Raw genomic sequence first — 14,598 nt, forward strand, 5'->3', positions numbered from 1 at the left:
GGATGTATTATATCCTGTAGAATGTTTAGCAGCATCCCTGGCCTCTACCCACTAGATGCCAGTAGTATACCACCACCCTCAAGTCGTGATAACCAAATGTCTCCAGACATTGCCAAATGTGCCTGGAGGGCTAACATTGCCCCTGGTTGAGAACCACTGCTGCAGAAATAGCTTCCCCGAACCCCTTGGCACATAGCACTCCCTTTGGTCTTGGGCTCTAGACAGAGGTTCAATTTCAGATCAAGACTGAACAAGGTTCAGTTAAAGTTCCAGAGAAGAAAAACGAGGATGGCAGACAGAAGTAAAAACAGTGAAGCAGAATTTCTTTTCAAGAAGAGATCGGTGCTACGTCCATAAAACAAAGTAATTCATAAGCCTTTCTTCAACCTTTTTATTCTTTAGGGTCCTTCCTACTATGATGACAATCTTTGTGAGGTCAGTAATTCTTCATCAACCAGAGGGGAAAACAACAGTTAAAAAGCCAAGAGAGGGCCCATCAGAGCTGAGAGAGAACTTGACCGTCCCCTGGGCAAGCAGGAAGAGAATTACAAGGCTAGAAATGTGGATTGTAGTTCACTTACAGCTTACTGAGAATCAATGAAAAACCAGAGCAGACAAGAGCTGAGAAGAGGATAGAAGAGCTACCTCAAAAACGCTAGTTGCTAACATTGTAGATATTTTCTGGCTCAAATCCAGGAATGTGTGAAAAGTATGTATTGACTCATCAGTCAGGTTGACTTTGCTCTAGGTAGAAGGCAATTATTTTAGCCCTTCTTTGAAGAACCATCATTAATATAAATGTTCCGCAAACATCTGAGATCCCAGTGTTAGCAAGGATGACAACACGGGAAACCAGCCCCTAGGTGACAACGACCCTCAAATGCCATAGTGTGGCAATGGGATTGCGCACTTCCTAAGCGCACAGCACAGTGAGAAGTCTTTCCAGAGACAAAATTGTAGTTTCTGGTTTGCAAGGAGGGAATACAAGGTACAGATCTAGTACGAAAAAAGATGAGCTAAATATATACCTTGTCAGAGTCATTAGCATCCAGGCCAAAACTGCTGAGGGTCCACCTCACTTGTATAACCAAGCAGCTGCCTGGGAAAAGCCAGAATCCAGAGCTACCAAAACAGTACTGAACTGGTGAAAGAAACAAGATAGAAAAGAGCTAAACAGCATGCAAAACTATTGATCTGAATCAAATTGTTTCAATAGTACCCAGTTGAGTTTCATTTTAGTGCCTTATTCCACTTACTAAAGTTAAATAAAAAGCACCTTAAAATGGCCTCTATATATAATCAATACACATCAGTATAGTATTTATATAAAAATGTAATATGCACACAATTTAAGCTTTGAATAAACTAAGACCGTTTTCCTTACAATCGTCTTAATCAGCAGAGCTATGCTTCTCGAAATTGTGGGGAGAGTGAACAGTAAGCCAGCACATTTTGGTTATGGCTGACTTTGATTCAGGGACTGACACTCAGATTTCTGGAACAAGTAATAATAAATACTGACAAGTTACCTCTTCAAGGGCTGGGAGGGAACTTTAAAAGTCTTATTGCTAAGAGACTACTTCTAAAAATCCGCTACCAATGACAGGTGATGGTGTTGAGGTGACTGCTGTCAAGGAAGGCCCAGAAACCCAGGCTGTGACACCTGGGGGCCACAGCCTGCATCATAATAGGGAGCAACTTGGGAATTCAGAGATTGGATGGGGGAAAGGCAGGTCCTGTTCTGATGAGAGAGAAGGAGGGAGAGCGGGAGAGTGTACAGGTGTGCATGATGACCTTGTTATAAATGGACATTCCCAAGATGAAGAAATGGATATAGCAATTTTCTTTACATCTGCAATTGCTTCAGGAGCCTTTTAAATACACTAGAAGGAGCAACAACCAAAAAAAAGCGTTTAGAAATAGAAATGCCACACACCCCACCAGCCAAGAGGCTCCAGGCTAGCAGACTACTCAGGAGCATGGAGTTGGTTTCTAAGTTCTGCAGACAGGTGCCTCTTACAACCTCACAACAGAGACTGTTCACTGGCAAATCTTTGGTCTACGCTCTTCACTACTGCTAAGCAGAAGAGAACTTTCTCTCTACAAAGACCCACAAGTAAAGCCTCAGTCTGTTCTCATGTGCAAGTAACGATATCCCTGGACACGAACAGGAGCCAAGTGCCTGAGGACGGACACGAAGTCTGCTAGAATCCTCACTGGCCCATCTCACTGTCTTCCCCTGCAGGAATGGAGAGATGCTGCATTTCGTCTACTACCAAGGACCACGTCCAGAGGCTACTGCTGGGGCCTAAAGGTTGAGCAAGGTTCGTGCTGTTACAGTCACATGTAGCCACAATCCGACTCCCTTTATTAGAAGTATCATACTCACTTCATATCACAAATGTATAAAAATATGGCAGATAGTGTCATAACGATACTTTTCTTTAAAGGAATATATTTATAAAACAGACAGATATTTACCATATATATTTATATATAGAATAAAATACTCCTGATGCAATATATAAATGTTACTGTTTAGTTTTTATAGAAACTACTGTAGCTGTCCCACTGCTTCACAATGTTCCAAACAGCTCAAAATAACTTTACATTATAACAGAAAAGGTATGATTATAACAGTACAATATTAATTAATTATAAATAAATGTTACAAATCCTATCAAATATGGAAGTTTAGAAAACAATTTAAGACATACAGTTTATCTGCTAACCCTTCAAAGGGATATTCTTGGATTACAATAAACCCCACACTTAGTCTAGGCAGAAAAAAATATGTGGTAAGGGCATAGGTCAACATGGATTTTTCTACCCTTTGCAGTGCCAGGACGCATCCTGGCTTCCCCAGCTTCCACAGAGATTGCACTACAGCGGGAACGGAAGGGGGAGACACTGGCAGGAATTTCTGCTTCCTCCATGGCACACTCTATCCATTCTCACACAAGACCTGCGGGGAGCGGCGCTTCCTCAGCTACTCCCGTGGCTCTAAGATCCCTGACTAGCATTTGTGACTGTGAGGAGCCGGACAGCCCCACACATACAATATTGCACACACCTTCATAAAGCTGAAAATGCTGGCTCACCACCCAGCCCGATCCCTGGCCCACCCCCACCCCAATCCTCCCCTCTCAACTGCCTTGTGGCCCCGCCTCCCCCCACCCCCCCACCCCCCCCCCCCAGGACAAATTACAAGGCTGTCTCTTTTAAATCGTTCAGGTTTGGCATTCGGGAGCGATTTGTTCTGTTATAAGGGTGCCCATTTGGCCCACTCTTGGCACCCAGCTGTTCAGAGTAGGAAGGTCCCTCTGCGGCACCCCTGGTCACAGCGGACACGTGCCAACCAGGATCCATCTGACCCGGCAGCTGGAGAGTTGGCCTGCCCTTTGGCGTGGGCTCCTGCCGGATGTTGCTACTCCCACCAGAGGCCTGGCTCAGGGGGTGAATCCGAATTTCTGAGAAGGAATTTTTGGCTTGTTGAGTTGCTAAGGGCTGGAAGCGGGGGTCTGAGGAGGCCGGGTGATTGGAGGCTGAAGAGAGATGTAACAGCTTGCGCAGGGACTTTAGTGGCTGGCTCTGAAAGAAAGGATGAGAACGCACGGAGGATTTAATTTCGAGTAGCCCACAAAGCTGAGAGCAAACGGAGCTCCCATCTCAGATGACTGGGCACAGTCGGCAAAGGCAAGCACGTGGGAGGAGAGGCTAGACCAGCTGCATCTGCTCTTAAGGTTTCTTCAAACAAAATCAGAGTCATTTTCCTTCATGAAAGCAGCTAGACGCCTAGCGAAGACACCTGGAGCTGGCATGGCGCTGATCAAAGGCCCAGGCTCCTGCTAATTGGCCGCATCCTGTCTTTCTCATGGGTTCTCATGATTTGACCAGCAGGAGAAGGAAAAACAACAGGAGGGAGGTAGGAGGGATATGCTTCCCCTGTTGAGAAGCCTTCCCCAAAGCTCCACATAATGGTTCCATTTAGATTTCACCGGCTAGAACCTAGGCATCGGACCATAACTAGCTGCAAGAGAAGCTGAAATGGATGTGATGTTGCAATTGGGCAGAAATGAATTCGGCTAAGAATCGTAGAGCCTTTTTTATCCTTATGTCCTCAGTTTTCCCTTTTCCTTAATATTACAAAATCTGAACATTCCCCTTGCTGCATTTGTACTTTTTTATTTTTATTTTTTGGGAGTGGTGGTGGCAACACACAGTTTGGGCATTAATAATGCAAAGTACAGAGAAACAAGCAAAGATCCTACAGAACCTACAAGATAATTCCTTCATAGGAGGCCTTCAGTTGCTAACAGGGCTCATAGTGGTGCTACCTGCTAGCACGTCTGTCCAACACGGTTGCTGGCCAAAAGTACCCCAGAGGCCTGCACTGCAGAGGGAGACTGGCTTCCAAGCAGAAGGCCCAGTCGTGCAAGTGGTTCGCGTCTCACTAGCCAACTATTCTCAGGCAGCTGCTGAGCCTCCAGTTCCTCGGAGGTGAAAGGTGGCTCATTCTCTTCCTCTTCCTGCACCTGAGGGTGTGTCAGGGTCATTGTCAGAAGAGATGTGCATAGCACTCAGGCACTCACAACCAGTGCCTCCTGCTGGGCTCCGCTACAGCCCCAGCCTCCGCATGTCATGGTACAAGGGACTTGCACTTAAGGGCTTGGCAAAGTTGGAATAAAGTACTGAAGATTCCAAGGAACACCGTAAAAATTGAAGGCACAGAGCGTTGAACTCCAAGGTAAATGACTTGAGAAGTGACTCACGTAGAAATCATTCCGAGGGAAGTGTCTCCACCTCCACCTCAGTCTTTCTGAGAAATCTCTGAAGTCCCCACAGGGGGACCCGTGGCACTCTGCACACTGAGTGTCCCAAAACGTTTTCTTTGCTTTGACTGCTTGTTTGCTTTTGGCATGACAGCACAATGAGACTCGTGTGCTTTTTACAGACCCTGACGGCATGCACCTGACTAATGGAGTGATTATAATAATCCACACTGGGCTGGAGACACAAAGTTGCTAAAGGAGCTTCATGGCCAAAGAAATGCTTTCACAAAGAAGGTTCTAAAACCCCCAGTTGTTTTTCACTTTCTTTCTTTTTTTAAAATTGGGACTATAGCATCAGGCCCTCACTCAGAGCCATGTGTTCTTGGTTTGGATATGTTCCCAGTAAACTTGGATATGTGGTTCTCTACATTCCCTGTGCCCCTCAGTCTGTATAACAGAAGAAGAAACTACAAATGGCTGGGAAAAGAGAAGGGCCATTCGAGGAACTCCTGTCAGCCGCTTTCAGTAACAGCTTACAGTTAGAATGAATGGAAAAACCCAAGAAAGGTGAACCTCCACCTTCCAAGTCGCAGGTATTTGTGGTCATTTATAGGCACAAGTAACCCTACAGACTACAGAACTCATGAGGGCTGTCAGAAATTATAAAACACTGGAATAATGGCTTTATGAGATACTTCATATGATTAAAAACAGGTACATTACATTATTATGCTCCTTATGTGATACTGAAAAAATGCATTAAAATATTTCCAACCAAAAGAGCTGTTTAACAGAAGATAAACCTCAGTTATCTGAGAAGTTTGCTCATTCAGTTTATGCTTATTCCTCCTTGTGGCAGATAAATGTGTCTGTCTAACATGTAACTCCTAATGTAACTGTCTGCCTGTTTTCTAGCCAAAATAGTAAGGATTTCACAAGCTAGAGTTTTCTTTCAATAGAGCTTACCATATCTGTCTTTCACGGTCCAATTCGTTTGCTACCACCTTCACCACAAACTTCATCTTCCCACCATCTCTGCTGATCTCCCCCAACACTTTATGGCACGACTCACTTTTTACCAAGAGGTACGGTTCTTTAGAGATCTTCTCTCTCTCCTGCAGTGTACAGTATTAGAGGGCTGGGACTATGTGTTCTACGTCCCCTTCTCCCACCCCTCACCAGCCAGGTGAAACCCAATGGAAGCTTGCCTTTTTCCCAGGATAGGGGTTACTGAAGTAAGATTCATCCTGGCTCCCAAGATGCATTTGGCTATCAGTGAGTGTCCATTTAGGGGAGCTCTTGGTCTTGTAACATTGCAGGCTAAGTTACCTGCACCCAGCCCTCCCTTTAGAACAGACAGTCCCTACAGAGTCAGAAAGTCTGGGAGAGGAGCAGGCCCCACTTACTTGGGTCTGTAGATCCGAGATCTTCTCAGGGCGCCACTCCTTGGGTCTGCTGCTTGTCGTGCTAGCAGAGTGAATGGCTTTCTGTAATGTCAGAAGATCAGGGCCATCAGAATTGGGCACCTAGAGCAAAATATGGACAACGATTCAAAAGGCATACCAAGAAGCTCAGGTGAGATATACAACCACACCCAGGAGGAGTACCAAACCAAAAAAGCAAATCCAACCAAACTAAAACTCAAACAAAAGTCCAATTAAAAAAAGAAACCCAAACTCTCCCAGTGTTCAGAATGCAAGTGATGCTAGTTAAATTCTGCTGCCCTCTTAATAATTTTCCCTGCGTGAGGAAAAATTGGCAGATGTCATGCAGCTTTGTTAAAAACCTCAACCCTTAAAGCATTCCCATGCTGTTAGTTCTAGTTGCTGTAAGAGAGAGCAGTTAAATTGGGCTGTACCAGGAATTGCTGTCGTATCCTCATTTCATATTGCAGTTAGGTTATGAACCAGTTCAATAAAATAACATTTTTTTTTCCTGCTGGGAAAATGATCCAAACACCACTTTTGGTGGAACCAAAGAAATCTAGTAGGTTTTCAAGGAAAGCAAACTGGGGAAATATGGTTTGAATCATATTCCCAAACCCAGTAAATCCGGGTCTGGTGTTATACATCCTAGAGAATGCTGGAAATTTGCACCACAAATTCCAGATGAATGCAATTGGTCTATTCACCAATTCTGGTGAACAAAGGAGAGAAATGCCAAATGCCAAGTAAAAGCTGTGGCTTTAAACTAAGTGACCAGCAAAAGCTAGAGCCAGGCAAGGAAAGAGCACGTCACCAACTAAATGAAGCTGTTTTTTTTTTTTTTTTTTTTTTCATGGAGCCTGCTAGCTCACTCAATTTGGTCAATTCAACTTGGTTGCAAAGAAGAAAACTGTTAACCAAGTGTTAACAAACTTTGTGAGCCAAATGCAAAGATATTTTCTCATTATCAATGTCAATTTAATTCATTATAGGAGATAAGGGGTTTCATGAATGCTGTCTGCCAAGAATTGGCTAATCAGACAATCCAAACTAGCCTTTCACTAGTTTAGCAGATTTTATGCTTCGACATCCTTTAACTGGTTCAGAAGATCCAGAGTGTCAAAGGATTTATATCTCAGTGAATTTATGGAACTGGCTCAGGTACTTAACTAGCATAAAGAGAATATGACCCCATGAAAATAAGACATGCCGTTGTCATCAGTAAAACAAGTTTACTGGAGCAGTTTTCAGGGCTACCATACGTAAAAATGGGTACCATGGGTGGAGTGACTACAGGAAGCTTTTTCAAAGAAGAACTATGCTTTAAATGATTCTTTGAATTAAAAAGAGGGAAGAGGGATTTCTTGATGCTTGGATTCTCCCCGGTGGTGGAATCTGTCTGCAATATAAGATAAAAATAAACTAATTGCAAAAAAAAAAAAAAAAAAAAAAAGCTTTTATTGAAACTACTAGCCCTTGGAAGCCCTCAAATGATTAAACATTAACAGTCACTGAAAAAAATCTGTGTTGTATATCTAGAGGGGTTTTGTGTCATTTCTTACCTGGACTTAATGATGCAAATTTAAGACAAATACAAACTTTTTTTAAGGATATAACATACGGTCATGATCAGTACCTATAGCAGGGATGCCTAGAGACCTACACACATCTATTCACATGAAACTTACAAAACACCTAGGAATTTACTATCACAAATATGATTATTATAAAGAATTCTATATAAGGAGCTACCGAGGAACTTCAATCTTCTCCTAATTGTTAAGGGGGACTTTAGCAACTAAAAAAATCTATCATGCAATCTGTCTAATGGGGGGAGGGGGAGGAAGATACTGCAAATCCTTTTGAAATTGGTCAACTCTCGAACCAGAAAACATCATTTGGAAGAGGCATATATCATGATTGTGGGGTATCAACACTGAGTAAGAATCCTTGCTTCACACTGTTAGACGTATTTACCCAGTGGAAAATATCCTGCACAATTCAGATACTGCTTTGGAAGTCAAGAAACAGAAAGTTCAATCTATAAATTGAAGCATCATTACAAGTTGAGATACTAACTAACTAGGATACAATTACCAAGTTGGCAAAGTCACCATATGCTCCGAGGGCTTATGTAACTCTCTGGGTATGTAGCTGAAGCCAGATTTCCTAAGGCAGCTTCCAAATTTGCTTGAATCAAAGCAGGCACCTTTACAATACAGAATTATTTTGGGGCATCACTTTTCCCCGTTTTGGATTATTTCAATAGAGAAAACTAGAATGTGTGTGGCTGTGTATATAATGACTTCTGAGTAAAATCCCCCATAACTTTCCTGTTCTAACGAAAAGAACCCCAGGAAGAGTGTAGCTTCCACTGCTCAAGAGGTCTGAAGCGAGCTCCAGAGGCTCTCCACCGAAGCAGGCCCACGGAACAGACTATGCTTGGTACTCAACTCAGGAGAAGCGGTTCTAGTTCTCCCACCAAACTGTGTGACTTTGGAAAGGTCAAAACTTGCTTGAATGCAGTTCCTATACTAGTGAAACAAAGGGGTTAAACGAGATTTAGGATCCACCTCCACTTTAAAATGTCAGGCTTCTCCTTGAGCACTGGGTATCAGATTCCAAGTTTTGTGAATCTTATGCAAAGGCTACAATGCCTTACATCATTCAAAGCTTGTTTTATTTAGATTCCTTTTGCTGGGTTCTAGCAAGTAAAAAGAAAAAAAATTAACTTTAATTACGCTTAAAAGCTCAAAGAAGGCAGAGTTAACCCCAAAGCAGGCTTAGGAGCCTGAGGCATGGCAGGCTGTCCTGAGCACTCTTTGGAAATCTGACTCTAGAGCCCAAAGTTCTTCTATTTCTTTTTCTTTTAATTAAAAAAAATGCAGAGGTACAAACAACTTTGAGTTGGAAGGCTTAAGGCATTGCAGCCTGTGCAGAGATATTTTGTAGCTATTTTGTGTATTACAAATGAAACTGACGAAAACTCAATAAAAAGATTAAGTGGATGGAAAGGATGCTAGGGAACTGTACTTTTCCTATCTGCTCCAATCTCCAACACGATATAACATTTGACTCAAATCCTGAATGCACTCAGTCAACAGGTATATATACTCTATTTGTGCTATGGTGGGTCGGTGGCTGTAGGGTTAATGCTGCGCAAAGGCAGACAGACATCAAAATCTAAACCTATACACAAAAACACTCCCAATTCCTTCACCCTTACTACTTCCTATCACTTAATCACCTCACAATGGCTGTAGACCTGTGGTTAAGAATAAAAATCCTGAAATAAAAATGACAGTGGTCAGGAGGAGGTAGAGAAATACATTCTACAGTGATAAAAGCTTTATATTGGCACCTTAAATATTTTAAATGTTCCTAGGTTAAATCAAGTCTACAAGTATTTGTTCATCGAGTCTAAATAGCAAATGTAGTAATATCTGACTGAAGAGCATTTTGACTTCACATTGTTTTAAGTGAGCTTCAGTTAGATACAGTTTCTTAAAAGCTCATTTTAATATTATGCAGCCACTAAAATGAAGAAAGTGAAGTTTGTGTAGTACCATATATATATGTAGACAGATATACTATTAAAAGCAAGAATACAAAATTGTACTAAAATTATTACTATTACTTAAACTAAAAGAAAATCCAAAATCCCCCACCTTCTTTCCACAAACACATGCACGGGCTAAAAAGCTAGGAGGAAATACATCCGAACCCTAGTACTATTGTGGCAAGGTGTTAAGCTCAAAAATGATCTTATTCTCAATTTTTCTACAATGAGCTTATATTTATCTAATAATTGAATGTATGAAGTTAATAAGTAAGTGAAAGAAATAATCTAGGGAGATTAACACTGCTAGAACATCTGTAAGACAAAAATCTCTACTTTGGGTTATTCTACACTTTTTCACTATCTTCTCCCTCATTTTTACTTACCACTGAGTCACAATCTTAGAATTTTCATCCTGGAAAGGGCTTCAGAAACACGGAGTCTAATCAACTCATCTTACAGATGCAATCAATGAACTCCATCTGAACAGGCCATTTTGATTATGGCTCCTTCCTCTTCAAATACATGAGAGTAAATCATGTATGAAGTGAAACTAGAAGCACACATTTAAAATGGCTAACTCAACTTTGCCTCATCTGGAAGGTGTCAGAAAGCCAAGGGAGCGACTGTTTGCTCTTGTCACTAGCAGCAGAATCCTGGCTTGGGTGGTTGAGTGGAGTGAGGCACATGGTTCCCGGGAGCCAGCCCTTTGTTCAGGCAGAGCACTCGCAGGAGATAAGGTGGAGTCCTTCCCACAGTGCAATCACAGGGGAAGCATGTTCTCATAGGAAAGCAAGCCCTGAAATGTCACACACAATCTTCTCTGTGACTATATGGCCCAGAGACACACTTGTAAACACCGGAATTCTACAACTAGCCAGCTAAGAATAAGAAATGGTGATTACCAAAACCATTTCCTAAGTTTTTGTGTATCGTTAAGCCCCCAAAGAGAAACAAATCCCATTTCTTCATAGGTTTTTAAACGAATATAAATCCACATGAATAAGAAGTTTATTGAGAAAGGTTTAAAGTGCTCCCTCTCATCCAAATGAAATTTCTTCTATTCCTGGAGATTTTCTGCTAAATCCAGAAAAAGCTCTGGGAGATGAGCACAGTTGTACAGAATTTCAAAAAGAGACATACACAGTCTATGCATGTCAGGCCTCAGTAGGAAAAGAACTCACTTTGATTGCCATGTACAACGTGTAAAGCACCCACAGAATACAGCAGAAACATATGCCATTACATGTGGAAAGTGGCTATGTACTTACTGCTTGAGATTTCTTCTTTTTCTTTTTCATTGACCTGAAAAAGCCTTGCTTCTCCTTCTCCTTGAGTTGTTCGGAGTGACTAATATTTTCGGGACTTTTCCTAAATGAGAAGACATTTTTATCATATTGCTCTTCGATCATTTTCTTGCCAATGTGAAAATAGGAAGAATGAAAAGGCATGACACCAGGGTCAGACAGCCTTGTAGAGCCAAGCACACAGGTAAAGAGCCTCAAAAACAGCACAGGAGGAGCTGAATTTAATCAACCGTGGTTAATGATTATCCTTTGGCACAGGCTCACTCAAACTAGCAATTTGCGCATTATTACAAATGATCTGTAACTGTGCTGCAGGACCATTTTCCCGCTGTTGAAAACCTCAGAGCTAGAGATTCTGAAAAGTGCATGCTTAAAGGATGCTTTTTCAGTAACCCTCTGAGAGAAAGAGCAGAGTTTCCACACCTTTACTTTTCTATTTACGTTTTTAAAACCAGCCCCACAAGGTTATTATTAGTGGCTTGCCAAGATATGGAACCTAAAAATCAATGCTGCTATGGAAACATTATAAGTAAAAATGGTCTGAAACTGGAAATTAAGCCTTTTATCTATTCATTAAAATGAAATAAGAAAGTTTAAAAACTGCAGACAGCCCGAATGTTTTCCTACAAGGCACTCATGGAAAAAAACAGCTTCTAACTGAAAATACTGCCACAGAGCTAAATGCCACTGACACCACCAGGCATTTTAATAAAAATAGACGACATTAAAAGACAGGAAAAAGGACACCTTGGCCTCGCAAGCTGGCTACTTGTGTGTTAAAAGGAGACCTATATTACTTAATTTAACCTACACTCTTTTTTTTTGACAGGCAGAGTGGACAGTGAGAGAGAGACAGAGAGAAAGGTCTTCCTTTTGCTGTTGGTTCACCCTCCAATGGTCGCCGCGGTTGGCGCGCTGCGGCCAGCGCACTGCGCTGATCCGATGGCAGGAGCCAGGTGCTTCTCCTGGTCTCCCATGCGGGTGCAGGGCCCAAGCACTTGGGCCATCCTCCACTGCACTCCCTGGCCACAGCAGAGAGTTGGCCTGGAAGAGGGGCATCCGGGACAGGACCGGTGCCCCGACCGGGACTAGAACCCGGTGTGCCGGCGCCGCAAGGCGGAGGATTAGCTTAGTGAGCCGCGGCGCCGGCTTAACCTACACTCTTTAAAAAGCAACTCAGCTGGTGTTATTCCTGAAAACAATATACGACTGTGGAAAGTCATTTTCTCAAGAGACCGGATTTTTTTATTAGCTATTTCCTAAAATCAAGAGTGGCCAAAATGTTAAAACTGATATGATTAATTCAGATTTATGGCTTTAGAATATCATAACATGATGACATTACTAAAATATCTAAGAAAATATGAGTGAGGTAGCATTTTGCTCTAACTTGATTAAACAGGAACAAAGGAAGAAAACATCTATATAAACTTTTACTAATCCACATGATAGAAAATGTTATAAAAATACATCACATCCTCAAAGAATACTTTACAATATTACTAGGTGAAAACAGCAAGATTCAAAACTTTCTACATGGGATGTACCCAACCATATACAACAAGGTATATACATATACATAAATCTATATATATATGTATGTGTGTGTAGTTTTTAAAAGCAGGAGGAAAAGAAAAAGTCTTGTAAAAAGTCTTCATAGTTGTGAGTAGAAGGATTACTGATTTATAATTTCTTCTTTTTAATTTTCAGCAACAAATACCTACTACAAATATAATTTAAAGGGTTTTGAAAATTACCCAAAATCGATTTTGAAAACCAAAAGCAAGGGGAAGCTGGAGGGGAGAGAGAGAAAGAGAAAGGGGGAAGAGAGAGAAACAGGAAGTAAAAACTATGACTGTTTCAAGGAGCAACACTCATTCCTTCTTCGTAGGGGGAATATCAGGGAAGTAAAAACATGTAATACAGGCACACGTGTTCCTCAAACTCATTAGGACTTGCAATTTAAACCTCACCGAGACAGGACGTAAAAGTTTGATAATTCAACACAACCAATAAAGTAACTAATGCTGGACCTCAGAACAATGCACTTACAATTTTAAAAGCCAGAACACTTCAAACATGAGGGAATGGTTAGGAATGGGTGAGAATGGGATGGTGAAAAGTTCAGAATTTTTTTAATATGCAATATTATACTGCTGGGAGAAACACTTTTGTGCCCTTGGCAGACCAGGCCTAAGAATTTGGTCAAAGTTTCTCATAGTATGTACTTTTGGGATTAAGGAGATGAAAACCTCTTGTATGGGACCTAAAGACAGATTGTCCTAAATGAAACTCCATGCCGAAGCCTTTAGTCCCTGCAGGTGCTAGGGAACACAGAACGGTAGAGCTCACTGGAACCACAGAAGTACGACTCCTTGGATTAAAAGGAGCCTCAGAGAGCATCTAGTGCAACCAGCACTTCCAGAAGCGAACGAACGCCGTGCTTAGGATCCAGCTAACGTCCTTCCGTAATGGCGCCCATATAGAATATAGGAACACAACAGAATATTCCGATTGACGGGTAAACTGCCAAAGGCGTGCTGAGGGGAAGAGCACTTTCTGCCAGTCCAGCACATCTTTGAGGGGAACATGTTACTGTGCGAATGCTAATGGTGGCACCAGAGCAAATGAAGCCTTAAGCCGCCCATGCTAGGAGGCGTGGTGGATTCTGTGTGGGAAGAGAATGCATCCAAGATGAAGCAGAGAATAAGATGAAGCTGAGAGGCTGCAGAAGAGGAGAGTAAGCGAAGAGAAGGGGAGCAGGCAAGTCAGCTCAGCGCTTGCATTTTGGGTTGCTGCAGTGCTGGGTCCCCCACACACAGCGGAGATGGGCCTCAGACTGCTCTCTCCAGAGGCACTGGAGACCCAGAGTCCAGGGGGAGCAGGAAGAATGAGGAGGAGATATTTTCAAGCTGAAGCCGAGCAGAGATGGAAGGTCTAAGATCCAAGCAGAGAAAGAGCACAGAGGCCAAAAGAAAAAAGGAAATGAATTGCCCTTGAACGAGAGGTGGAAAGCTAGGAGTCAAGCTGAGGATGACCGCATGGCAAAAGACAGAGAGGGAGTCAGAGAGGAGAAAGGGAGGGAGGCACACATAAGGAAAAAACAAAGTGAGGGAGACACAATGCAGAAACATACGTACCCAGAGAATCAACAGAGAAACAGAAGGAAGAAGAGTGGGCGAGCCACAGGGCTGGAACGTGAAAAGTCGTGTAATGTACAAAGGAATGAAGGAGCTTTGGGCATGGGCAAGCGGCGCCATGCCAAATGCACACGAGTGTGGCAGGCACTCTGTCCTGCGTGCATGCTGGCCCACACCGCCTCACACTCACCTGGCACAGCCAGCAGCTGTGTGCTGAGCAGGCAAAAAGGAGCTGTGCAGGGGAAGGGTGAACTAGGGGTTTGCATAAATCTCAGAGATGGAAGATTTAAGACGGCTCACCCATCCAATCACCTGACCCATTATCTCGGGCAGCAGCTGTGATCAAAAGAGTACAGGCTGGGGCCAGCACTGGGGCATAGAGGATTAAGCTGCTGC

At 42.6% G+C, this 14,598-nt stretch overlaps 1 protein-coding gene across 3 annotated transcripts in view; it reads right to left on the bottom strand.

Moving 5' to 3' along the window:
- Positions 1-3,199: 3,199 nt before the first annotated feature.
- CDKL5 (cyclin dependent kinase like 5) overlaps positions 3,200-14,598 on the bottom strand; it is a 196,434-nt gene continuing 185,035 nt past the window's right edge. For 2 of the 3 annotated variants that reach the window (XM_062183357.1, XM_062183359.1), the window contains 4 exons: positions 11,027-11,126; positions 7,473-7,595; positions 6,179-6,298; positions 3,200-3,591 (listed from right to left, as the gene is read on the bottom strand). In XM_062183357.1, the coding sequence (XP_062039341.1) occupies positions 3,205-3,591; positions 6,179-6,298; positions 7,473-7,595; positions 11,027-11,126 (730 nt within the window). In that variant the 3' untranslated portion in view covers positions 3,200-3,204. The remainder of the gene's footprint in view (positions 3,592-6,178; positions 6,299-7,472; positions 7,596-11,026; positions 11,127-14,598) is intronic. The other variant, XM_062183358.1, reaches the window with a different exon arrangement.

This window comes from Lepus europaeus, chromosome X, assembly GCF_033115175.1.
Source record: "Lepus europaeus isolate LE1 chromosome X, mLepTim1.pri, whole genome shotgun sequence".
Lineage (NCBI taxonomy): Eukaryota > Metazoa > Chordata > Mammalia > Lagomorpha > Leporidae > Lepus > Lepus europaeus.